The 27,958-nt window shown below is 45.8% G+C and overlaps 1 protein-coding gene across 1 annotated transcript in view; it reads right to left on the bottom strand.

Moving 5' to 3' along the window:
• LOC137571503 (claudin-10-like) overlaps positions 1 to 27,467 on the bottom strand; it is an 89,708-nt gene extending 62,241 nt beyond the window's left edge. The window contains exons 1-2 of the mRNA XM_068280719.1: positions 27,337 to 27,467; positions 14,358 to 14,600 (exon numbers count right to left, since the gene is read on the bottom strand). Coding sequence (XP_068136820.1) covers positions 14,358 to 14,577 — 220 coding nt within the window. The 5' untranslated portion in view covers positions 14,578 to 14,600; positions 27,337 to 27,467. The remainder of the gene's footprint in view (positions 1 to 14,357; positions 14,601 to 27,336) is intronic.
• Between the last annotated feature and the right edge of the window lie 491 nt (positions 27,468 to 27,958).

The raw sequence follows: 27,958 nt of genomic DNA, 5'->3' as shown, positions 1-27,958 counted from the left end.
TGACCTGTGACTGTCCCTAAAGAGTAAGGGTTTGCGAGTCCACGGGGGTGGGGAAGGGGCCTCATTTTTACACCCACGCCCTGGGTGCAATTTAGCCTAGAAACTGCTCTGAGTGTACAGATTGTATTACAGTGTAAATGTGCCATCCCATGAAAATATCACAACACACAGCCATTAACCTCCCTGGCAGTGCATTTCTGTCTGTGTTATGATCGCTTCTGCAGCGTTTACTGCTGACTGCAGTGGTATTGCAAACCAAGCAGTTCTGATGTCATTACATGCATTTGCTTGCATAGTTTGGTTTGCACTTAAACTAGTTGCTGATTCCATCTGCAGTCGCTCTGAAGTTAATGACAGTTTAATATGCTTTTGTGTAAACAAACATTGTCTGCTGCAATGGAGGGGCAATCCCTTTCCTGCAGGCTGCATATCATTGTCTGCCTTTTCCTGCTGTCAGCCTGTGATTAATTACCATTCACTTGTGTGGGAATCTGCAGGTCTGCTCCCATTGGATGACCTCAGTATAAAGAACTGCTTCCTGCAATGCTTCATGGGCTACCATAGTCTCAGATTCTGTCTGTTACTCTGCTCGTGCCCCACCTCGTTCCTAGTCCGTGTGGACTGCGCTGACTCCTGCGAAGGGGTCAGCGAGTCCTCCTAGTTCTGCTCTTGTTCTAGAAGTTGTTACTCTGCTTGTCTTGTGTCATATATTGGTTCATCGCCAATACATACGCATACTTGCACATTTTGTTATTTTCCTTGTATTCGTGTTACATTGATACATCAGTGTCGCTGATATATATGTACACGAACTGTTTATATCCTGTGTTCAGTTAGTCAGCTTTCCAGCACGTTTTGGTAGGTTGCGCGTATCGTGATCACCCGTGCTGAGTTAGTATCCTGCTCCTGGTTCTGTCTGTGGATTGCGTTCATCTCTGCGAAGAGATAGCGAATCCTTCTGAGTCCTGTTCCCTGTATTGCTCCAGTCCTAGTCAGCGTTCCTGCTTATGTCATATATCGGTTCATTGCCGATATATACATATGTTAGTCAGACGTTACAAATAGGTTCATTGATAGCTGTAATTGTAATACGCTAGGAAAACATACTTATTGTATATTTGTCTGTGTTACGTTCATCTGTCTTGATCCTCCTATTGGAGTCAGTTTTCTCCTCCACTAAACTGGGGATATCCTGATTCCTTGTGCTAGTGTGTGTACCTCCTTCACGTCAGCTTATGTGTTGCATGCTGACTGTGGGGAATACACCTCCAAGCTTAACATTATGGTAGCCCCATTACCAATCCCCATTGTGGGAGGGGGGTTTCCAGCAAAAATGACACTGTTTGTTATGGTTCCTGTTCCTTTAAGAAATTTGAGAAACTTAATTCTGAAACAGAAAATGAGTTTTTTTCTGAATGTACCAGGTTTTTGGCCAATCCCGAGCTCCAGGCTACTCCTATTTCAACGTGGGCCCCCCAGTTAATTTATGTTTTGTTTAAGGGAAATTTGTTCCAGTGGGCGTACGATGTCTTGGATCATACTAATTTGAAACACTTCAATAACAAAGACAAAAAGACCGAGAGCCCAAATTGTGCAATATCTTTAAACAGTTGGATAATTATTTGATAAAAGTTATACTCACAAACATAGGTTGCCCCTAGGCAACCACTTCATATGCCAGTGGGGAGAATTAGTACCTGACCCCACTCAGGTATAAGATGTCGCTCTCTGTAGATAGAAACCAGGAAAAAATCCTTGCCACCACAGGTGGATCACTTGTTATTAGGATGTGGATCAGAGGCGCCAATAGAGTAAAAATTCAACAAAAAAAGAAAATAAAAATGGGGGGAGGTTATTAGTCACGACTCACCACCCATAAAGCCAAGAACCAGCACAAGACTTAATGTTCAGATGAACAAGAATAATTTATTGGTACTCCCAGGTGTGTGCTAACACACCTGGGAGTACCAATAAATTATTCTTGTTCATCTGAACATTAAGTCTTGTGCTGGTTCTTGGCTTTATGGGTGGTGAGTCGTGACTAATAACCTCCCCCCATTTTTATTTTCTTTTTTTGTTGAATTTTTACTCTATTGGCGCCTCTGATCCACATCCTAATACTAATTTGAAAGAAAGACCACTGGAATTTCTAGCGTTTGTGATCCATAACTGGCTGCGCAAAACCAATTTGCCTAGCCCTTTTGATAAGCTCCTGGCAGCTTGTCAATCAGCTGCTCCTTCTACTGCCTACAAAAATAATCAGCAAGCAGATAATTGTTCTGATAACTTTTCTTCTGCTTTGAATAAATCACCTAAGGCAGCAGGGTCTAAAACCAAACGTAAACGCTCCAAAAGAAAAGCGTTACAATCAGCGGAGTCGTTGCCCTTAGCGACTGTGCATCAGATCTGTAATGAGACTCCGCCATTAGCAGATAATGAAATTCAGTCACCATTCAGGGGAGTCAAATGGACCTATGAAACTACTAATGAACTTTCATTGCTAGCCAGGGAAAATAAAAGTTCTTGTTTAAATGAATTATCTGAATATGATTATGAAGATATATTACAGAGTATTGAACAGATCAATTTATTCGTGCAGCAAGGGAAATTTGCATACACTACAGTTCAACACTTGCTACAGGTATTGGAGATCCTTAGGAATAAGAAATCGGCCAATCACCTGCTAAATAACCCAATGTATGTTTCTGCCACTAACACATTTGCAAACTATGATCAGCCTGAATGCTCAGCTGTTAAATATGCATGGGATCCTCCATTTGAGAAAGGAGAGATAGAAGCCCTGGTCTATGAATGGAAGAAAGATGCAAGTTCATTTTGTCAGTTTTACAGTGCAAAAAGTGAATTAGTATTGAATGCATGCATTAAGTCGGCTTATAACCTAATAAAGACTGGTGTGTGTGGGTATGACTTTGTGGCTCCATTGATCGATGTGTGGAGAATGATTTTGGACGATTTTTATGCGATTCAATCAGTTGATACCAGGGAAGACACACTGTCAATTGGAGATTGTTCCACTTCCTCAGTTGCTGATGACTCGCCTGCTTCAGCACCTTTGGCTGATTCAGCGAGTGATTCAGAGCTCCTTTTGTGTGAAATTGGAGTTCCTGTAATTCCACCCTGTACCATGGATAACTCAGTGTTACTTCCCAGTAAGACAGAAATTACTAATACTTCCTTAACCTTGCCCTGCACAAATTTCTCAGCAGAGGACCCAGAGATCCTGCTGACTTCTGAGTCCAGCCTAGCCAGTACTTATGAGTCTTTGTTCAGTGAAACAGACATTAGAAAATCTTTGCCTGCCTCTGCAAACACTTCTGTAGAATTTACCTGTGTTAATAAAGTTCAACTCCTGTCTGATCCAGCAGATGCCAATAGATGCACTACATTAGTTTCTGAGTCCCAGCAATCCTGTCTAGAAAGCTCAGAACCCCAGCATCTGAATTTCCCAATTTTACAATTGAATAGTGCTTCAGATGCACAAACTTTGTGTCTTGATCTTCCTGTCTCTACACCTCGCTCTAGTTTCGTGAATAGCTCAGAGCATCTGCTATGTGAACCTGAAATCGTAGAATTATTACCTTGTTCAGAAAATGTTCCAGTAAATTTGCCCTGTACCATGAATTGTGCAGTAGATCTTCCCACTGAAGCTCAGGTCACAGAATCATTATGCTGTCCAGCAGGTGCTTCCATGGTTTTGCCCTGCGATATGGCCTGTTCAGTGATCCTGTCCAGTGAAGCTGTGGTCGCAGAGTCTAAAGGTGGCCATACACTGGCCCGATTTGCGGCAGTTTCGACAGCAGATTCGATCACTGGGATCGAATCTGCTGCCAATCGTTCGCGCAACACGCACCCGCCGATCCGATTTCCTCCCGAAATCGGATCGGTCCGTCGATCGCGCCGTGCGGGAAATTACCCTCGATCGCCCGCGGGTAGGGAGCGCGTCGCTAGCGGCGGCCGATCCGATCAGGTATACATTACCTGAGGCTGGCTCCCGGGCATCCCGTCCGTCACTGCTCCTGTCATGGCGCCTCCGGCATCCTCGCATAACTTCCGCTGTCATGCCAGTGACAGCGGAAGTACAACTAGAGGGCGCTCTATTTGAACTTCCGCTGTCACTGGTGTGATAGCTTAAGTTCTATGCGGATGCCGGAGCCGGAGGTGCCACATGACGGGGACATCACGCCCGGGAGCCAGCCTCAGGTAATGTATACCGGCGGGGGGAGCGGCGGTAGCACCACCACAACAGATTGTGATCGGTTTCAGGCTGAAATCGATTCACAATCTGTTTGCAGGAAAGGCAGCCATACGATCCCTCTATATGTTAGGTTTGCACTTAAACTAGTTGCTGATTCCATCTGCAGTCGCTCTGAAGTTAATGACAGTTTAATATGCTTTTGTGTAAACAAACATTGTCTGCTGCAATGGAGGGGCAATCCCTTTCCTGCAGGCTGCATATCATTGTCTGCCTTTTCCTGCTGTCAGCCTGTGATTAATTACCATTCACTTGTGTGGGAATCTGCAGGTCTGCTCCCATTGGATGACCTCAGTATAAAGAACTGCTTCCTGCAATGCTTCATGGGCTACCATAGTCTTAGATTCTGTCTGTTACTCTGCTCGTGCCCCACCTCGTTCCTAGTCCGTGTGGACTGCGCTGACTCCTGTGAAGGGGTCAGCGAGTCCTCCTAGTTCTGCTCTTGTTCTAGAAGTTGTTACTCTGCTTGTCTTGTGTCATATATTGGTTCATCGCCAATATATACGCATACTTGCACATTTTGTTATTTTCCTTGTATTCGTGTTACGTTGATACATCAGTGTCGCTGATATATACGTACACGAACTGTTTATATCCTGTGTTCAGTTAGTCAGCTTTCCAGCACGTTTTGGTAGGTTGCGCGTATCGTGATCACCCGTGCTGAGTTAGTATCCTGCTCCTGGTTCTGTCTGTGGATTGCGTTCATCTCTGCGAAGAGATAGCGAATCCTTCTGAGTCCTGTTCCCTGTATTGCTCCAGTCCTAGTCAGCGTTCCTGCTTATGTCATATATCGGTTCATTGCCGATATATACATATGTTAGTCAGACGTTACAAATAGGTTCATTGATAGCTGTAATTGTAATACGCTAGGAAAACATACTTATTGTATATTTGTCTGTGTTACGTTCATCTGTCTTGATCCTCCTATTGGAGTCAGTTTTCTCCTCCACTAAACTGGGAATATCCTGATTCCTTGTGCTAGTGTGTGTACCTCCTTCACGTCAGCTTATGTGTTGCATGCTGACTGTGGGGAATACACCTCCAAGCTTAACAGTCTGGAATTATGAGTCAAAAGAGGTACATTTTTTTTTTAGAATTTTAGACCTCCAATTCTTAAGTCATAACTCACCAAAATATATCAGAATAAAAGCCTGGTAGACATTCTGCATATAAATAAAAGACTGAAACACAAAATTGATGAATTAATTAAATTCATGAATACACTTAAAACATTGTGAAACTACAAATAAGGCAGGCAGAGAGTAGTCAAAATCCAGGCAGATGTCGGTGCAGGCGGCAGGCAGAGAGTAGTCAAAATCCAGGCAGATGTCGGTGCAGGCGGCAGGCAGAGAGTAGTCAAAATCCAGGCAGATGTCGGTGCAGGCGGCAGGCAGAGAGTAGTCAAAATCCAGGCAGATGTCGGTGCAGGCGGCAGGCAGAGGGTAGTCAAAATCCAGGCAGATGTCGGTGCAGGCGGCAGGCAGAGAGTAGTCAAAATCCAGGCAGACGTCGGTGCAGGCGGCAGGCAGAGAGTAGTCAAGCTCCAGGCAGACATCGGGAACAGTAATGCTACGTACACACATGCGACAACGATCGTTCGTTAAGAACGACGAACGAACTTTTAATTGATGAAAGAACGACCTAAGTAAAGGTAGTTTTAAAATGTGTGTAACGATCTGATCGTTAGAACGAACGTTACATCACAGAAACCAACTATTGCGCCTGCACATAAAAATGAGAAGTTCCATGGAGAAATAGTGAAATGCGCATGTCAAGCCTAGTACGAACGATCGTTTCCAATGATGTACTACTTTTGCAAACGATCGTCGTTGGTTAAAATCCGCCGAGACAGAACTTTCTTTTGTAGCGATTTGGCTCGTTCGTCGTTTGCCTTAATAGTCGGTGGTTCGTTTTTTGTAACGATCGTCGTTGGTAAAGATCGGGGAACGATCGTTACAAACGACTATAGTCGCATGTGTGTACGCACCTTAAGGCAGAAGCACTTAGCTCAGAAGCAGTTGGAAACCACACGGCTATATTGTTAATAACCTGTGCTTTCAAATGCGCTTATCTGCCATCTCTGCCATGGCAGTCAGGTGGCACAGGGGAGAGATCAAATTACAATTTGTGATTAGAGACATATGAGGAGGAATTAGACAGGCAAAACTTTCTCTCTCTCTTTCTCTCTCTCTATATGTCGAAACCACTGGTAACAAGAGTGAATACACTGCTAAGTAAAGAATGTCAAAATTGTGCCTAAAGAGTCAATATTTTGTGTGCCCACCATTATTTTCCCAACACTGCTTTAGCTCTCTCGGGCATGGAGTTCACTAGTGTTTCACAGGTTGCCACTGGAATCCTCTTCCACTCCTCCGTGATAAAGCTGGTGGATGTTAGAGGCCTTCCTCTCCTCCACCTTCTGTTTGAGGATGCCCCACAGATGCTCAATATGGTTTAGGCCTGGAGACATTCTTAGCCAATCTTACACCTTTAGCCTCAGTTTCTGTGGGAGGTGAGAGGAGTGCTCACTTTTCTGAGATACTGTAAGTCTGAAAACTAATATGATTTTCTAATGTAAAACCACATGCCTTGAATTTTTAAAATCACGTGCGCGTTCAGTAAAGAGCAAAAGCACACACTGTGAAAGAGCCACCAGACAAACATGCAACAAGTAAGCCACCTGGTAGAGCTCAGTAACTTTGAGGCTCCGGTCACACCTAAAATCGCAAAACGCTAGCGATTACCGCTAGCGTTTTGCGGGAGTGATTTTCCCGTGATTAACGTGGAAAAATCACTGGACACCGTAGCATTTTGGGAGCGATCGTGATTAGCGGTTCTATACATGCTAATTGCAATCGCTCCGGAATCACCAGCAAACCGCTGCATGTAACACGTTTGCGGTTAACGCTAATTGCAATCGCGGCAGTGAGAATACTGCCATAGTGCTACATGGGCTAGTGGTTTTTAAAAACCGCTAGTGGTTTGCGGTGAGTGGGAATTTGCGCGATTCCTGCTCAAGTGAGAACGAGCCCTTAGAGTGACACTGACATAGGATGTCACCTTTGCAACAAATCTGTTTGTTAGAGTTCTGACCATCTGGACCTGCTCATGTGAAAGGTTATATTTGTTATTGTCAAGGAGAAAGTGCCAACTATAAAGTTTGGTGGTGCAGGAATTAGGGCTGGTTCACACTACCAAAACTCTTCTAAGGACCCATGATTTGAAGAGCTCTTGCTAATGCAATGCTATGCTATGTGTGTGTTCTCATGAACATTGCATGAGCTCGCTTTTCAAATCACTAGCGCTTAAAAGGCACTGGTAGTGTTGCTTGCGAATTTTCGCCAAATTCACTTTCGCATCATAAATGCTATTTTCAATTTCAAAACGTTATCGACAAAAATACATTGTGAATGTGAATTTTTGCTAAAACTGCAAATCACCATTCGTGAGTTAAAAACAAATAACACCTTGTAAAGTGAAAAATTATAAAAAGCGCAAAAAAAAACAACACAAAGGTATTACAAAATTATTTTCAAAGGCATTTTCACTCGAAATTCAAATTTTACATTATTTTCTTGAAATTTAATGCAAAAAAAAAATATTGGCATTTTTTGCTCATTACTGTAACAGAAACAAAAGCAGTATTCAAGTACAATGTATTATTAACCAGCGCCTCATTTAAAGGGCAATTAAAGGGAGAGGGATATGGAGACTGCCATAGTTATTTCCTTTTAACCACTTGCCGACCGCGCACTCATAACGCGCGTCGGCAAAGTGGCAGCTGCAGGACCAGCGACGCAGTACTGCGTCGCCAGCTGCAGGCTGATTAATCAGGAAGCAGCCGCTCGTGCGAGCGGCTGCTTCCTGTCAATTCACGGCGGGGGGCTCCGTGAATAGCCTGCGGGCCGCCGATGGCGGCTCGCAGGCTAAATGTAAACACAAGCGGAAATAATCCGCTTTGTTTACATTTGTACGGCGCTGCTGCGCAGCAGCGCCGTAAGGCAGATCGGCGATCCCCGGCCAATCAGCGGCCGGGGATCGCCGCCATGTGACAGGGGACATCCCGTCACTGGCTGCACAGGACGGATAGCGTCCTGTGCAGCCCGGATCTCCAGGGGGGGCCAGGTAGGAGAGGGAGGGGGAGGATTTCGCCGCGGAGGGGGGCTTTGAGGTGCCCCCCCCCGCAACACCCGGCAGGCAGGAGCGATCAGACCCCCCCAGCACATAATCCCCCTAGTGGGGAAAAAAGGGGGGCGATCTGGTCGCTCTGCCTGCACGCTGATCTGTGCTGGGGGCTGCAGAGCCCACCCAGCACAGATCAGCTACAACAGCGCTGGTCCTTAAGGGGGGGTAAAGGGTGGGTCCTCAAGTGGTTAAGTAATACCAGTTGCCTGGCTATCCTGATGATCCTCTGCCTCTAATACTGTTAGCCATAAACCCTGAACAAGCATGCAGCAGATCAGGTGTGTCTGACATTATTGTCAGCTCTTACAAGATTAGCTGCATGCTTGTTTCTGGTGTTATTCAGACATGACTGCAGCCAAATAGATCAGCAGGGCTTCCAGACAACTGGTATTGTTTAAAAGGAAGTAAATATGGCAGCCTCCATATTCTTATCTCTACAGTTGTCCTTTAAGTTAGTTTAACAACACTAACACCTTAATTCTTTGCTGCTTACCAGCTCTATTGCTATTTATTGATCATTGCAAGCTGAAAGCGAAACACATGGTCATAAACCTGCAGATCCAATATATTTGACTGGTTAATCACGTGATCACACAGCCCTGTAGTCAGCCACCATTCGTATTCATTGATTTTTTTTCTGTTGTTAAAGAGAACCAGAGATGAATCAAAGAAAAGCTTTTATACATAACTGGAGCTTCCCCCAGCCCCATACGCACGGATCGCTCCCACCCCGCCGTCGTCCGCTGCCTGTATCCACCGGTACCGGGTCCCGTCATTTCCCCCAGTCGACCAGTCGGCCGGCGGACGCGGCCAATTGTCCGCATCACAGGGGCTCCCTCCTTATCCTTACGCGTGCAGCGCCCTACTGCGCAGCCGCATGCGTAAGGGTATGGAGGGAGCCCCTGTGTATGAGGACAATTGGTCGCGTCTGCCGGAAGTGACGGGACCCGGTACCGGCGATAGAGGAAGCGGATGATTGTGGCGCGGGAGCGATCCGGGCTTATGGGGCTGGAGGAAGCCCCAGGTATGTATAAAAGCTTTTTATTTTTTTTACTTTCCTTCCTCTCTGGTTCCCTTTAAAGTGGACCTCAACTCTTGCACAGGACAGAAGGAAAACATGACAGAAATGCACCCTGTATGTATTTAGAGAGTTTAGCCTGTCTAATTCCCCCTCATTTGTGTCTAATCACTAGTTGTTATTTGATCCTCCCCTGTGTCACATGACTGCCTATGGCAGATAAGCAGATAAGCCCATTTCAAAGCACAGGCTGTAAACACTATGGGCTTGATTCACAAAGCAGTGCTAACCTACTTAGGACGTCTAAAGTCTTTAGACGTGTTAACCAGGGTGCTAAGTAGGTTAGCACCGGATTTCTCAATCAGATCGCGTGCAAAGTTTTGCGCGCAAAGTTTTACGCACGCAAAGTCTTATGCGCGCGCTAAGTCCCATAGGCTTTAATGGGCACTTCACGCGGAGCGCCCTGCGCTCTGTGCAGTGCGCGCGTAAAGTTTTACGTGCGTAAAGTTTTGTGCGCGAAAAGCTGGTTTAGACGTGCTAAGGGGGTTTTCACAGGCGTGCTAACAGTTAGCACCGCTTTGTGAATCAAGCCCTATGTCTGCTTCCATGAATCAGGAAGTAGAAACTGCGCAGATTTATATTAGGGGTTGTATCAGCTGTAACAAAGACATGTTTTTTGTTTAAAGGTTATTATGCTGTTGTGTATCTTTTAGAGCAGAGAGGAGTTCGGAGTTCAGGTCTGCTTTAATTCTCCTACAATTGCAAAATATAACTTGTGGAGAAAATAATTGTGCAATGTAAAAACATGTTTTGCAATCTGTTTTGATCCTTCCATTCCTAAGGTGCGTTTAATTAATTCATAAAGATTGATAAATATTTTACACCTGTTAATAAAACATATGCTTTTGTGTGCATAAAGAACTAAGTATGAATATTCCATGCAGACCTGCAGTGTTATAATATACTCAGGATGAACTGATTGGAGTCCAGGACTGATCCCTGCCAACTGGCAGCTAGATGCAGAAGACTGCAGGACGTGAGAGCCTGCTGACATTATTAATGCAAGTTAGGCTGCACTGCACAGCACCACATTGCCACATATACTGTACATAATGGGGTAAGATGCTGGCCCCAATTAATGCTATTCAATGGTACACACTGTCTCACAGATCACTGAACTACATGTAACGGTGAGATAATGAACTGCACTGATGAGAACATCAAAAAAAGTGTGCAGCGAGCACGGAGGCTGGCCATCATCTTTTTACAAATCTTTTTCTGGGAGTGTCTTTATGAAGAATAAAGAATAAAGGCCATGCTGAGAGTCCCCTATGGAGAGATGGACTAGCCCAAAACCTGTTCGCTCTGTCAGATTTCTACTACCTACTGTAAGTGACAGCAACATAGGAGAAAAGTAATTTATGGCTCATTTTACTCAGGAAGAAATGTGCCTTTTATTTGTTTATGTTTACTTGTATTTTAACCACTTCACAACGGAGGGGTTTTACCCCTGAAGCACCAGCGCTATTTGTGCCTTGCAGCGCTGCTTCCATTGATTGTTTTCAGTGATATGATTGGTTATTGGGGACTGGGGTCCCCATAACCAATCATTGCACTGCAGAGCGGGGGTGTGTGCGCGCGCGCGCGGGTCGCGGGGGCGCGCGATCGCGCGCTGCACATTTGTTTACATTTAATTGTTATCAATGGAGACTGCTTCTGTTTGAAGCAGTCTCCCATTGTGTCCGCAATCGGCGCGTCTAATTGGATTTAGGAACGCTTGTTCCTAACATCCAATTAGTCACCTGCTGTGCTGGCTGGCTGGAGTGTGCGCGCGAGGTCCCCGCCCACTCCCAGCCAGTAAACAAACAAGTGCGCCTTTCTCCGTCCCTGGGGGTGAAGCAGTGCGCAGAGGGACGGAGAAATTTAGCACTGGGGGGTAAAGTGGTTAAATCTTAACATTTTCGCAATAGTGGTCCTTTAAGTGTATTTCGTTTGCACTTTTGACTCTGGTTTTCATTCTGAAGAACTGTTAATCCTGGCACTAGCAGTAGGTGTGGGCTCTCATGGAGTCTCAGTGGGTAAGGGTCTTCACCAGACCACCCAACAAGGAATGATGGATGGGCCGCCACCTCTAGTAGACAATGGACTACTTTGCTGCCTGGTAGCCACCAAGTTGCAACCTCTGTAATTGCCCCACCAGAAATGGAGAGAACAGACTGCCAAAAGAGCTGACAGGCTGATAAGCAAGCTGATTGTCTGGTGGAAAAGTAGTCAGGAACAGGCCAAAGGTCAGGACTGGTGGCAGTTAACAAAGTTGTAAAACTAGCCAAGGCCAGGAGACTCCTGACTCGTGCAGGGATACCCAAGCCAGGGCCTGGACAGGTGTAGTTCAAAAGCATGGTCAAAAGGCAAGCCGGGTCACAACACGTACTAACAATCCTGGCTGCAGTACAAGACTGGCAAGGACTTTCACCAAGCAGCAGCATCTTGCAGTCGGACACACCCTAAAATACAGTGTCCAGGCGGTTCCATCATCTGTGGTGGCAGGCATAGTCGTGAGTGCACTACCAGTGCTCTTAGACATGCTTCTGCCTCTCATTATGTTATATAGTTTTGGAAGGAAATTGAGGTAGGTGCAAACAGCTGTCTGGGAGTTACAGAAGTGTAACATATCACTTTACTACACATGCATCTGTGGAAAACAATATTTAATGAGAAAAAGTGTGTGAACTGTACAGCAATACAACAGTAGTAACAATACCACATAGATGGTGGCATAGGGCAGTCGTGTACAGTAATGTAATAATATATCACTTTAATTTACTTATGCATCTCTGGCCACCAGTATTATGTAACATGGCTAAAATTACAGTAAAATGTAGCGCAATCAAGTAGTAGTATTGACTGGAAATGTACCGTAATGCAATATATTACTTTAATACACGCATTATATTTTACTAATTGCAGCACAACCTGGCGTCCAGATCATGCTGCGTCACCACAAAACGTACTCCACATAGTGGCAATCAATGTTATGTAATGGAGAAAAATCAACTGCAAATTATATGGCAGTCTAACGGTAGTAACAGCACTGTGCAGATGGTTATAGAAATATCCTTTTTACTTCAATATACTTATTCATCTGTGGTAATCAATGTTATCTGGCAAGGCAGAAACTAACTGTGAACTGTGCAGCAATATAACAGTTGTAGTGACACTATGGTGATCCAGGCTGACAATGTACTGTATAGTAATGTAATACTGTATATCACTTTAATAAAAATGCATGTTTGTGGCAATCTGTTTTGTAGCATGGGCAGGGCAAAAATCAACTGTAAGTTGTATGGCAATCTAACAGTATTAACAAAACCATGCAGATGATGGTACAGGCCGGTGGTTGCAGTAATCCTATACAATAAAATGCAAGTGTCCCTGCGTCATCAACTGAATGGTTGTGTGTCCCTGGCTTTTTTTGTACTGAGCATGTGCACAGCCAAAGCAGTTAGGACACAGGGCCGGACCTGTGAACTACACACAGTTTGCTGTGTGTAGTTCACAGAGGTTCTCATTGCATTTTGGGAAATAACATCTTTTTCCAACTGCCAAGCAAGCAGCTCCATGTGTGCATATACTTCAGACAGTGGTGGGGAACGAGCAAGCGGGACGCGGCTGTGACCTAGCGCACGTTTTTCAACGGGCGGGCCTTTTTACTAGTATTCTATATCACTTCAATATACTTATGCATCTGTGGCAGTCAATGTTATGTGACTGACAAGTCAAAAATTGTCTGTAAATTGTAAACTGTGCAGCAATATACTGTAACAGTTGTAGTAGTCAATCATCTACTACACACATTGGGCACCCAACTCACTGCTTGGGCGCCTGATTACCAATATTTAACACAAGCATCTATAATGCTGAATATACACGGTTCGTTCCCGCATCGAATGCGCCGCTCGATTCCCGACGAATCGATTATTCCCGAACATTTCCGAGCGCATTTAGATGATTTTTAGGTCGATTGCCATGTAAAGTATGGCAAATCGACCTAACAATCCATTGAACTGCGAATCGGACATGTCGGAAATAAACGAATCGACGGGAATCGAGCGGCGCATCGATGGGAATCGAGCGCGGGAACGAACCGTGTGTATCCAGCATAAGAGGCCTGCCAATCCCCAAGCCCAAATTGTTGGCAGTATCAACAGGATTACTATAAACTGCAGTATAGTAAAGCAAGCACAAGATGTTACTGTCTGTAGAATGATGTGATGATCTCTATGGTTTTGTGATCTCCTGTCTTTTTTTCTGTGTTCTTAGTGGTGAGTGAGAATTAGTGAAATATACATCTATCTCTACTGTGTCCTTTGTAATGTTGGGATAAGGGTTATATTGGCCTTAAGGTTAGCAAATTTGACTGCCTATATTTAAAGGACACCTGAAGTAAGAGGGAAATGAAGGGTGCCACATTTATTTCCTTTTGAACAATACCAGTTGCCTGGCAGTCCTGGTGATCTATTTGGCTGCAGTCATGTCTGAATAAAAGCAGAAACAAGCATGCAGCTAATCTTGTCAGACCTGACAATAATGTCAGAAACACCTGATCTGCTGCATGCTTGTTCAGGGTTTATGGCTAAAAGTATTAGAGGCTGAGGATCAACAGAACAGCAAGGTAACTGGTATTGTTTAAAAGGAAATAAATATGGCAGCCTCCATATCCCTCTCGTTACAGCCCTTTAATGTAATCAAGGAGTCCAGGACTGGAGCTGTAGTGGGTTGTGGTTTATCTCCAAAACTAGTGAGAATTTTTTTTGCAGCACATAATTTAAGTACATACATGCATTCTGTATAATGTTAAATACAACGAGTAAAAGTCCTTACCTGGGAGACTGAACATAGATGTGAACTTCTTGCACTGCACCGAGCCTGTAGAGGTGCCCACACACTGTAGCCAAATGCCTTCAAATACGGTGGTGGAGGTAATGACACTGCCAGACGTGCTAGAGGTTCTCCATTTAGAGGACACTGTAGACACAAGGATGCAGGTCATCCCACCCACAGCCAGCAGCAAAGCACAAATCTGTAAGGGGGTTCTGTTCATGATACCTTATATGTGCTTTATGCCTAAACACACACACAGATAAAAGGTTCTAGTTTATTCAAGGTACATCTCTTCTCTAAAGCAACATTTCTCTTAAATTAACACAGCACAAAATAATAATAACAACAACAAATAACGTAGCTACTGTAATTTGATTTATAGGCGTCCTCAAGCAGTAGAAGACCCATTAGGTTGACTGATATCTGCAACAGCAATCATGCTGGTCATTACTTTTATGATTATGTGAATTCTGATATTTTACTATCTCTAAACTAAACTATTCTCACATGAGCCCTCTCTCTACAGATGCCTAACCCTAACCAGCCCCCTCACCAATGCCTAACCCTAACCAGCCCCCCTCACCAATGCCTAACCCTAACCAGCCCTCTCACCAATGCCTAACCCTAACCGCCCCCTCACCGATGCCTAACACTAACCAGCCTCCCTCACTGATGCCTAACCCTAACCAGCCCCCCTCACCAATGCCTAACCCTAACCAGCCCCCCTCACCAATGCCTAACCCTAACCGCCCCCTCACCGATGCCTAACCCTAACCGCCCCCTCACCGATGCCTAACACTAACCAGCCTCCCTCACTGATGCCTAACACTAACCAGCCCCCCTCAGTGATGCCTATCCCTAACCAGCCCCCCTCACTGATGCCTATCCCTAACCAGCCCCCCTCACTGATGCCTATCCCTAACCAGCCCCCCTCACTGATGCCTATCCGTAACCAGCCCCCCTGACTGATGCCTAACACTAACCAGCCCCCCTTACCAATGCCTAACCTTAATTGACTCCCCTCCACCAATGACTAACCCAAATCCCAATCCAAATCCAAAAAGCTTTATTGGCAGGACCAAATACATTTAGCATTGCCAAAGCAAAACAAAGCATTAACATGGGGATGGGGTTGTGTGACTAAGGGAGGAGTATAGAGGGTTGGGGTATGTAGTCCTTAGGGTGTGGAGGTTGTAAGGGACAATATGGGGGGCTGAGATATATAGTCCATAGGGGGGTATTGGGGGAATACAGTCCATGTGGTATCATGTTCCTCTCAGTTGGTGGCAGGCTGTGACATATCGGGCAGCTATTTGCACGGTTGTTTCCTCCTCCCCCAGTAGGATGTAGAGTTTCCTCTCCTCATCTGCGGAGGTAAAATCCTGGATCTGTTCAGAGAGTCTCTGGAAGTAGACAGTCCTTACAGGTGCATATTTGCTGCAGTGTAGCAGGAAGTGGGCCTCATCCTCCAGGACTCCCTGGTCACATTGTCTGCACAGTCTCTCCTCCTGGGGCTTCCATGTCTGTCTGTGCTGCCCTGTCTCTATCTCCAGGCTGTGGGCACTCAAACGGTACAGACTCAGGGTCTGTCTAATCAACTCCCCCTTACCAATGCCTAGCCCTAATAGACCCCCCACAATGCCTAACTATAATCGACTCTCCCCCCCCCCCACCAGTGCCTAACCCTAACTGACCCCCACCAATGCCTAACCCTAATCGACTCCCCTGCCCCAATGCCTAACTATAATCGACTCTCCCCCCACCAGTGCCTAACCCTAACTGACCCTCCACCAGTGCCTAACCCTAACTGACCCCCCACCAATGCCTAACCCTAATCGACTCCCCTGCACCAATGCATAAAATTATCTGAACCCCATCAGCGATGTGGTGTCTAATCCTAACCAACACCCCCATCCATGTCTAACCGCCAAACCCCATGCAGGCATGCTGCTAAACGTGCCAACATCACTGCTATATACAATTAATATCAGGCACTGTGGAAATTAGGGTGTCCCATAGGTATCCATGGTAATATTGGTTATAAACAGAAATTTGGAGGACAGTTATTTGTAGTTACAGTTTCTATATCTTATTTATTTTCCATGTATAACTGATATTAACATCGGCACTTATGGGGTACCCAAACTCTGGTGCCCAAATCTCCTGTTTCGGATTTCCACACACAGATATATCAATTGCAGAATGCAATATAGGCGAATACATATTCATAACTGTATAAAGTTAAAGAGTGGTACTTGAAAGAAAAAGCTGTGCACCTTCCTCACAAACTGCTTTTATTTAGGCCTTCAAACAACAGCCAGCGTATGCAGCATACATATGAAACAGAAATTGTCAATGTTTGTCAAACCTGGATTCCATGGAGGTGTGGAGGTGGTTGGGGAAGAGGTGACCAGGGGATGTAAGGACGGCACTACAGCCGTTTCACGCCGTCTGGCGCTTGCTCACGTGCGTGTGTCCTAAACGGGGCAGCGCTGTACGGCTTCCTGTGTAAGATCCTGAAGCCGCGCCTCCAGCGCTGCCCCATTGGTGTAGAGTGCCTGGGAGTGAAGGTCGGAGGTGAGGGGGCGGAGACTTGCCGCTCAGCGGCGAGAAACTGGTGTCTTACTGGTGTCATAGCAACCTGTTAACATAGTGAAGTAGTGATCGGCTGCGCAGCCATATGTGGGTGAAAAAGTGCCTTCATATTTACTTTGTGCATTACCCATCAGGATATGGGAACCTGAACATACGAAAAAATCACTATTTGGCATAGTGCAAACAAAACAATGTGTTTTAAATCGCAAATGTGCATAAACAAGGTGCATATAAAGTTGCTGACATTGTGGCATGGCCGTGTCCAAGCCTGGACACCCCAGTTAAAAACCCTATGTTTTATTTCATTGTCCCCTTATCACATAAAAACCAGTAAGGACGAAAGCCCCCCAGGAAGACCTATCGTCTCAGGGTGTGGCTCACTAACAGAACGCCTGTCCAGGTTCCTAGACCATCTGTCACGCCCCCTGCTCGTGGGGATCCCGGCCTATTTGGCCGACACGCTTGACACGATCAATTTGGTCGAAAGCGTTGTGTGGGATCCGGGCTGTGTACTAGCCACAATTGATGTGGAGAGCCTATATAGCAGGATACCCCACGAGGGGGGCCTGAGGGCGGTTCGAAGGTTCCTGGACAGGACCAGTAAGGACGAAGGGTACAAGGATTTCATTTGTGACTGCTTGAAGTTTATCTTGACACACAATGCATTTCAGTTTGATGGAAGGTGGTATCACCAAACGTCCGGGACGGCCATGGGAACCTCTGTGGCTTGTACCTACGCAGGCCTCTTCCTCGGAGCATGGGAGGAGGACTATGTGGCAACCTCCGGGAACCCCTACAGGCACAACATCAAAGTTTGGGCCAGGTATGTGGACGACGTGCTGGTCGTGTGGCAGGGGGACACAGAGGGATTTGAGGCCTTCATGGGGTATCTTAATGACAACCGAGTGAACATGCGCTTCACCTCTGAAGTAAGCAAAGACTCCATCAGTTTTCTAGACCTTAAGATAAGGCCCGATGGAGAAAACTTGGTGTGCGAAGGCTATAGGAAGGCCACGGCTGTGAATTCCCTGTTACACAGGAACAGCTTTCATCCAAAGCACGTCAAAACCTCCCTGCCATACGGCCAGTACCTTCGTCTGAGACGGAACAACTCCAGTCTAGATACCTTTGAGGTACAGGCACAGGAGTTGACCGCACGTTTGGAGGCAAGAAAATACGATAAACGCTCCCTTGTAGCAGCCCAGGACAGGGCAAGAAAAGCAGACAGGAGCTCACTCCTCACTAGAGGCTCTAAAAGTGGGGAGAGAGGTACATTCACGTTCACCTTCGACTACACCCCAATGTCTGGGAGGTTGACTAAAGTTATCAAGAAAAATTGGGGGATAATAGTGAGAGATCCCACACTTCAGAAGGTGTTTCCGAATTCCCCCAGAGTAGCTTTCAGGAGGGCCCCAACTTTGGGTGACACCCTAACTCGCAGTGAGTTTTGTACGCCTCCCATCCAGAATTGGCTAACATGCAGACGCCCTAAGGGAAACCACAAGTGTGGCAACTGCAAGTTTTGTGGGAACATGTGGGAGGGTACCAACTACAGACTGGGTGGTTTGCAGTGGGAGGTAAGAACCTTCATTACATGTCAAACCAAGTTTGTCTCCTACGTGTTATTTTGCCCTTGCCTTTTTTACTACGTAGGCAAAACCACCCGTCCTCTAAAAGAGAGGATAGGGGAGCATTTTGCATCGATCAAATCGGGCAAAGGATGTCCGAGGTTGATCGAACATGTAAGAGAGGTACACGGTGGTAGGGCTAGATGCCTGAGATTTGCGGGCCTCCTGCATGTCTCTTCTTCACGTAGGGGAGGTGACCGCGACCGAGAGCTCACCAGACGAGAGTCGCGGGTTATATTGCGCGCAGAGGCCCTGGGACCCTTAGGCTTAAATGACAGACTGGAGCTTTCATGCTTCTTGGATCCCTAGGGATCCCATAACAGACCAAAGCAAATCTTCCCCCCCTCACCCGCCTCCTCCCTTGTTCTGCTATCTGGACCTGTGGTCTCCCATTTTGGTGGCATCTCCTCCCCCCTCTCCTTCCTCCTCTCACCTTCTGGACTGGCCAGATGTGTTCTTAATTCAAACCCCTTTCTCAACGGTGCTTTGGGCAGGTTCCACATGGATTGGCTTCTCCATCTTTGACCCTAGGTCGGGATAGGAATTGCAATATGCAATGGTCAGGTCCCCAATAGTGGACTAGACCCCCCACTAATTTCTATTTTAAGTAACTGATACTTGTTGTCAGCTTATTTCGCTGCAACAGTTTCTGTACCTAGTAACACTGAATACCAGTAGTTCAAACGTATCCCTCCCTGCCCGCTCGTTTTTGGAGTGAGGCAAACAATGGTATAGGATATCACGGGGTCGCCCTTAGTAGCCGACCTTGGGTCTTGGAGACGCCTTCTGCTTAGGGACGTCGGGATGCCTCTGTTGTCCCCTCTTGATTATCTGAACTGTTCGGTCCATTTTGGACCCATCTCTGGGTGGCACCTTGGGGGTCTCACATCTTAAGATTCCCCTAATCTTGGTTTTCTGTATGGTGTTCCCCTCACTCTTCACGTGGTGTGACCTCTGAACCTCGTTGTTCAAAGCAAGGTTTACTTTGGCTCTTCTCCCTAATAGACAACGCAACTAAATTAAGGGAGTTTATGCATCCAGCTTTGTAGGCGAATACGCCCCAAAAGGTCTCAATGTTCATAGTTTTACCTCCTGGTCTTTTTTAAATGGGAGCCCCTTGGGTTTGGTATAGGGGGGGAATCCCCCCTTTTTATGTGATAAGGGGACAATGAAATAAAACATAGGGTTTTTAACTGGGGTGTCCAGGCTTGGACACGGCCATGCCACAATGTCAGCAACTTTATATGCACCTTGTTTATGCACATTTGCGATTTAAAACACATTGTTTTGTTTGCACTATGCCAAATAGTGATTTTTTCGTATGTTCAGGTTCCCATATCCTGATGGGTAATGCACAAAGTAAATATGAAGGCACTTTTTCACCCACATATGGCTGCGCAGCCGATCACTACTTCACTATGTTAACAGGTTGCTATGACACCAGTAAGACACCAGTTTCTCGCCGCTGAGCGGCAAGTCTCCGCCCCCTCACCTCCGACCTTCACTCCCAGGCACTCTACACCAATGGGGCAGCGCTGGAGGCGCGGCTTCAGGATCTTACACAGGAAGCCGTACAGCGCTGCCCCGTTTAGGACACACGCACGTGAGCAAGCGCCAGACGGCGTGAAACGGCTGTAGTGCCGTCCTTACATCCCCTGGTCACCTCTTCCCCAACCACCTCCACACCTCCATGGAATCCAGGTTTGACAAACATTGACAATTTCTGTTTCATATGTATGCTGCATACGCTGGCTGTTGTTTGAAGGCCTAAATAAAAGCAGTTTGTGAGGAAGGTGCACAGCTTTTTCTTTCAAGTACCAGTGTGTTCCATTTGTGCCCTGCACTAACCAACGCTTGATGCACTTCCCCCTGCCAAAATAGAAGCCCAACAACATGGGGTGTCAACAAACGGTGTGAAGCTATCGCATATTCCAAGGAGCTAGTCCCACCCCCAGACTGAACAGCTGAGTGCCGAGCGATTTTTTCTTCTCAAAGTGTACTATCTAAAGTTAAAGAGTGCCTAAAGTGAATATAGACAGAGCCTGTAATGACAGGCATAATGGAGGATTGGGGGGGGGGGGGGGAGTTGTGGGGTAAAATACTCATCTGTCCTGCTTTCATCCATTCAGGCAGGTGATCTCTCCGCCTCCCTGTCAGAATGGGCCTGGGCAATTTCTTTTCAAATCGCCGCCAGGGCTCTGTGCATGCCCACCTGTGTGGCCGCGGCCCACCCCCAGCTTGGCAGCCACTAATCAGGATACGACTTCCGAATCCTCATTGGTATCTGCCGAGCTGGGGACTGGCTGCGGACACGCAGGCACAGGTCTCTTCAGAAACATGGCCCCTACCACACTGCCGAGAAGGGGGGCAGAGCGGCTCTCTATGCCCAAAGACTTTAGGACAGGTAATGTATACAACCCTGCAACCCCCCCTCCCTTCCATCTGTCCTCATGCAGACAGAGCCTGTCATCACAAGCTCTGTCTACTTCACTGGAAGTACTCCTTAACCATTTATTGACAAGCTGACTTATAAAAAAACGTCCTACTAGAGCCTCTTAATGGCTCCAGGATGTTTTTATAAGTCAGACAGTGCGCGTGCACGTGCGCGCTTGCATGTGCGTGCTCCTGTGCGTGCATGTGCGTGCTCCTGTGCGTGCTTGTGCATTCCCGTGCACGTGAAAATAGTGGGGAAAAAACCCACCATAGAAAAAATACACCTTTATTTCCAAATACTATATTGTCACCATACTTTGTACTAGGGACATCATTAAAATCTTGTGATAACCAGGACAAATAGGCAGATAAAATGTGTGGGTTTTATGTAGGGTAGCAGTGTTTATATTAAAACTATAGGGGATGAAATTGGAGATTAGTAGTGATTAAGCTATTGGCAAATGAAAGGGATAAGCACAGAAAGGTGAAAATCGCTCTTGTCCGTTATGGTAAAAACCCCTTTGGGGTGAAGTGGTTAAACAAAAATCACCATGTGAACATCTAACTGTTTACTTCACTTAAGCCGCGATGTGCCTTATCAATCGAGCCGCTGATGCAGCTCGATTGATAAGATCCGACAGGACGGATCTCCCCGCTGCCGATTCCCTGCTTGCTCCCCACGAGGGGACAATGGCAGGGAATCGAGCGGAAGATAAGCGGCGCGGCGACGAGCGGGAATCGAGCGGGTATTGATTCCGGCGCACGCGCGGCGAGCGGTGACGCGGCGGGGACACGGAAGAGGCGATCCGGCGGCTAATCGAGCCGCCGGATCGCCGCCTCATCTACACATGTAGATGAGGCTTTAAAGCTGCATCTACACACGTAGATGCGGCCACGATGCTCCTTATCAATCGAGCCGCTGATGCGGCTCGATTGATAAGATTCAACAGGACGGATCTTGCTTCCGCCGAATCCCTGCTTGCTCCCCGCCAGGGGACAATGGCAGGGAATCGAGCGGAAGATAAGCGGCGCCGGCGGGGACTAGCGGGGAATCGAATGCGGCGCACGCGCGGCTACGCGGAAGAGGCGATTCGGCGGCTAATCGAGCCACCGGAATGCAGCCTCATCTACGCGTGTAGATGAGGCTTTACATTGATACAGTCTTAATATGTAGCACAAGATTAGGCGGGCACCATCCATGGATGGAGCCGGCCTAATCTTCTGCTGCAAATTCTGATCCGGGTGGTGTCCGCACGGCCTGGGCACATCCAACCGAGCCTTGGAAGGAGTGCCTTCTCTTCTACTCTTGATACAGTCTTAAAGGATAACTGAGGCGATGAAGATTGTTAGAACAAGGAGAGCAGGCATGTATAGTGAGCAGTCCTCATGCCCACGGCTCCCCAGTTCACCTCTGTCCTCCCCCCCCTGTCGTTAGAGCAATGAGAAGATGGACTGGACTAGTCCAAAACCTGTCGCTTCTGTCAGATTTCTATTACTTACTGTAAGTGACAGCAACATAGGAGAAAAGTAATTTATGGCTTATGTTACTCTGGAAAAAACAAACTTCTTCTTTGTCCATGTTTGCACATATTTTAAATTTTACGATTTTTCGCCATAGTGCCCCTTTAAATATAAAATATGGTTTAAGTGTCCCCCAGTATGTTAGCTAATAATATTACACTGTCTACCCAGTTATTGAACTACATGACTGGGAAGGTTGAAGATTGGCAATTATATGCTACCATCCAATGAGATATATTTCCTAACACCTTTTGGCCACTTTATTCTGACCATAGGAATATGCCCACTTGGATACAATTTTTCATTTTTAAAGCTGAGCTTTTCTGGAGAAATCAGATCATTTGGAAAACAACAATCAGAACTTCAGAGCAACCCTTCTTGACCTGACAGACACGCCTTCTGCTCTGTGTGGCTTGGACATTTCCCATAATTGCTCTATAAAACAGCGAAGTGCAGAATATATTTCTGTTCACCTCTTTATCAGAAGACGAAGAGATATACAGAAATCTCAGGTTTAGTCTGCCAGATTCCTTTCAGCACTGATAATGGTCTCCCGAGGCACAATTCTATGATTCACTCTCCAAATGCGTCATTTATTATCATGCACCAGTTTTGTCCAATGCGCATACAATGGCATACTTAAAAAGGTTAAAAAATAGATGTCCATAAAGATCTTTATTCAGCTCCCGTTATTTAATTCTTATAAAATGCACATGGATATACTTTTAAAGTAACACTGTAGTGGGAGAAATATGAAAACTGACATATTTATTTTATTTTAAACTATGCCAATTGCCTGGCAGTCCTGCTGACCACAAGGGCCCTTTTCCACCGGCCATGTTTGCGATCGGGTTTTAGGATTGAATCGATTAGCCAATTGCAAAGGCACCTTGATTAACATGTTAATTGCGGTACCCCTTTTCCAGTAATGGGATTCATTTTTTGACAATCGGGAATGCACCGCATGCTGCACTTTCGCGAATTGCCACAGTAAATGCACCCAGTTTTATGGTCAAAATCTTAATAATACTTAAAAGATTCTAGACAGCGCTAATAAGCGGTGGGTGTGGTGTGTGAGTGCAATTGGATGCATACACTGTTTATTGCCGGTAGTTATGAATAAACCTATATTCTTTTAGTAATATTACTTTAGTTTTTACATTATTTGCCTTTTCGAAGCTCCACCCATGTAGCTTATTAGCGCTGTCTAGAATCATTGTTGCATGTGTGGATGCTAAAGGGAAACTTCCTATCTAGATTCAGCCGCTGACACTATATTGTTGCCCCACTGTCACTCTCTCAAAATCGCAATAACTATAGCAACGCATTTGCGATGCTAATTGCTATTTTTGGTGGAAAGGCTCATAAGTCTCTAATACTTTCAGCCTCTGTCCCAGAACAAGCATAAACATCAGGCGCTGTGGTCTGGTCATTTTTAGTGGCATGCTTGATTCAGGTGTGGATTCAGCCACTACTGCATCCAAAAGGATTAGCACGACTGTCAGGCGATTGGCATTCGTTAAAAAGAATTAAATATGACAGCCTCCATATTCCCATCGCTATATGGTGTTTTTAAAGGGGAACTGAAGAGAGAGGTACATGGAGGCTGCCATGTTTATTTCCTTTTAAAAGTTGCCTGGCAGCCCTGCTGATCCTCTGCCTTTAATACTATTAGCCATAGCCCCTGAACAAGCATGCAGCAGATCAGGTGTTTCAGACTTTAAAGTCAGATCTGACAAGACTAGCTGCATGCTTGTTTCTGGTGTTATTCAGATACTACTGCAGAGAAATAGACCAGCAGGGCTGCCAGGCAACTGGTATTGATTAAAAGGAAATAAATATGGCAGCCTCTGTATAACTTACTTCAGTTCCCCTTTAAGTAGCAAAATGGTCTACATGGTCTGAATGCACTAATAATGTTGATGTTTATACGCTGGGAACAGTTACAACTACTCCACCTGTGAAAGAAAATTATTTCAAAGAATGAGTCTCTGGTGTAAACTCTTATGGACAATAATGTATATGCACTATGCCTCCTGGCCGCAATAGCAGCATAGGGGGCGATATACAGGCTGGGAACGCGAAGAATCACTCGCGTTCCCATGCCTGTCGGCCGGTGACAGCCAAACCGGAAGTGTTTGCCGGCGGGTCCTGGACCATCGGAGCGGGGCTGCAAGGGCACCGATCGGCTGCAGGGGGCTGAGGGAAGCCCCAGGTGAGTAAATCTAATTTTTTTGCCTTGACTTTTACCCTAGTGACCAGGGTACTTTTTGCAATTTAGGCCACTGCAGCTTTAAGGGCTCGCTGCAGGGCTGTACAACTCGGCACCCAAGTGATTCCCCTCCCCCTTTTCTGCCCACCAACAGAGATTTCTGTTGGTGGGCTCTGATCCCTGCTGGGATGTTTGTTTATTTTTATTTTTGTTGTTGTTGCTTTTTCTTAATAAATGTTACTATGTTTTTATTATTTTTTCAACCCCTCCCTCCAGCCAATCCCAGCGATCGGCTCTCATAGATATCAGCCTATGATAGCCGATCGCTCTCTGTGCCTCCCAGGTGAACAGCCGTCCTCAGTACAGCGCTGCCTTAGATCACATCGTTGTACATTGTAAATAGACGGCGGTTTGGATGTCTAACAGTCTCCTAGCAGTGATCGACGCTGGGAGACTAATCGCAGAGCAGATCTCCAGCATTCAATTGGAGATGCGCGCGCCTGCAAAACCCCGCCCCAGGACTTTAGGCCAATTGGCGTTAGGCGGTCCTGGGGCTGCCGCCACGTTCACGCCCATTTGTGTTACGTGGTCGGCAAGCGGTTAAAAAAAAGCAGATCTACCTACCTGGGGCTTCCTTCAGACCCTGGCAGCTTATGTGCCCCTCATCGCAGATTCGCAGCTCCGCTCCCATCAGGAAGCCCAAGGTTGGCTCCATTGCAGCAGCCGACCTGCGCCTACACGAGAGCACGGCCGCGCCGCTCGCGCTCACATAGCCGGGAGTGTTCTGTGCAGGCGCAGAGGCTGCCGACCTCGCCAGATTGCAACGGATGGGCCACCTGATGGGAGCGGAGCTGCGGCGAGGGGCATATAAGCTGCCAGGGGCTGGAGGAAGCCCCAGGTAAGTAGATCTGCTTTTTTTTAACCACTTGCTGACCACATAACAACAATGACTTTTAAAAAAAAAAACTTGGATGTTTCCTTTAAGCAAAATAAAGTGCTTAAGTCTTACTGTATGATGAGTAGTGCTGACTGCAATACATTACATGCAATGCAAGTACTCATCATCCGTAAAACTTACGCACCTAATTCTGCGATTAAAGCAGTTTAGCGCATACACCCCCAATATCGATTTTCTGTACAATGTGTGTACTGTTCTGTGACAACGAAGAGCTTATTTTCACATTGTATCTAAATCTACGCATTGAACAAATGAAGACAGATTACGTGTTGTGAACAATCATAAACCTTTCTTTGGTTTGCAGAATAAGATGGAACTTTCCAGGAATCTATCTGAATATCTCCCAGCTCAGGCGAGCTAGAATCAGGTGGAGAGGCAGTGATTCTGCATACATTTCACAACTAATGTGGATGGTCTGCTTTACACTGTAAAATATTATGGATTTTGTCAGCGGTATGTAAATGAATTAATGCGACAATAAAAATAAATGGTTTACTGTTCCCAGAAGAATTTATTTTCACAAACTAAACATTTAACATCAATTAGTCATTCTGTAAATGTTTACCATTTGTCATCTGAGATCGTAATGTTGAAAATTCAAATTCATCTGCTAGAGAAAATGTCTAAACACCACGCTACCTCCGTGTACACAGCTTACAGTTACCTGTCCTTCTCTCCCTTGGTCCCTTACAAATATAATTTGATAAAGGGCAGGGCTCTCTCTGCTAGTGTGATTTATTACTTTTATGTAATGTGGGTGCACATTTTCCACTTGTTTGTACATTTAATTAGCTGACCTGTTTAGTTGTGTACTATATTTATCCCATTATTATTATTATTATTTATTAGATTTATATAGCGCCAACATATCACGCAGCGCTGTACAATAAATAGGATTACAGACAACGATAACAGGGGTGACAGAACAATACAGGTAATAGACGATAGATACAACAATACAGGTAATAGCAATAAGATACACAACACAATGCAGATAGTAGTACAATGCCAGATCATTGTTTTTGTAACTATATACTATGTATTTTGTATGGACGATCGCCATGGATGATGCTACCACTACATAATAATAATAACAACAATAATCTGACAATAAAGTAGGGCAGCACAGTGGCGTAGTGGTTAGAACTCTCGCCTTGCATCGCTGGGTCTCCCCGAGTTTTTATGTTCTCCCCGTGTCTGTGTGGGTTTCCTCCGGGCACTCCGGTTTTCTCCCACATCCCAAAACCATACAGATAAGTTAATTGGCTTCCCCCTAAATTGGCTCTAGACTACGATACATACACTACACAATACATACATGGACATAGGACTATAGTAGGGATTAGATTGTGAGCCCCTCTGAGGGACAGTTACGTGACAAAACAATATACTCTGTACAGTGCTGTGGAAGATGTTGGCGCTATATAAATAACAAAAATGTAATATATTTTGCTGATGGCATCTTCCTACTGAAGAGTAAATTCAACGGATGCCTTCAGCTTTCTGGTATTCTACAAGCAATATCTACTTCTTTACAGGGCATACCTATCCCTTATCTTATTTTTCATTATTTAGGGGTAAGATCCCTTAATAACAATGTATTATAAAATTTAAACATAGAGTAAAGCTCACCTTGCCGATTCCAGTTGTATTATAGTCTTCCTCTTGGATGCACCAGCAAGGACTTTGCTACCTCTAACTGCTACAAAAAGTCTGTACAAACTTTGTTTTGCATCACAGCAGTTCAAACATCAAAGACCTCTATGTCAGTTGACTTTACTGTCCACGATACATAGAGTATGATAGGATGCAAAGAGCAAATCATTTCTACCAAGGAACACCCATAAACAGCAGCCATTCCCTTTCCTCAGTGCTTGTATTTGTATTGAAGTGTAACTCCAGTGTCAAAAATGAACAGTGTTAAGGTGCCCATACATCTAGCGATGATGGGCAGATTCGACCAAGAGACAAATCTCTCTCTAATCTGATTAGAGAAAGATTTGTCGTATGCCCATACACCTCAGGCCAACTCCTGATCAATTTGATGCTAAAATTGATCCAGAATAAGCCTTGTGTGCCACAGTCGCCACCCCTCCTCTAATGTGCAATGATACACACCCCCCCCCCCCCCCATGCCCAGTGCTCAATACATTACCTGTACACCGCTTGTCCTCTGCTGGCCCCCGGGCGCACTTCTTGCTCCATACACACGCCCCACGTAGCTGCCGGTGTACACGCGGGCGTCTGTGTGACA

This window comes from Hyperolius riggenbachi, chromosome 4, assembly GCF_040937935.1.
Source record: "Hyperolius riggenbachi isolate aHypRig1 chromosome 4, aHypRig1.pri, whole genome shotgun sequence".
In the NCBI taxonomy this organism is placed as follows: Eukaryota; Metazoa; Chordata; class Amphibia; order Anura; family Hyperoliidae; genus Hyperolius; species Hyperolius riggenbachi.
Note: the sequence above shows the minus strand (reverse complement) of the source record. Positions and strands in the feature narration are given on the sequence as shown.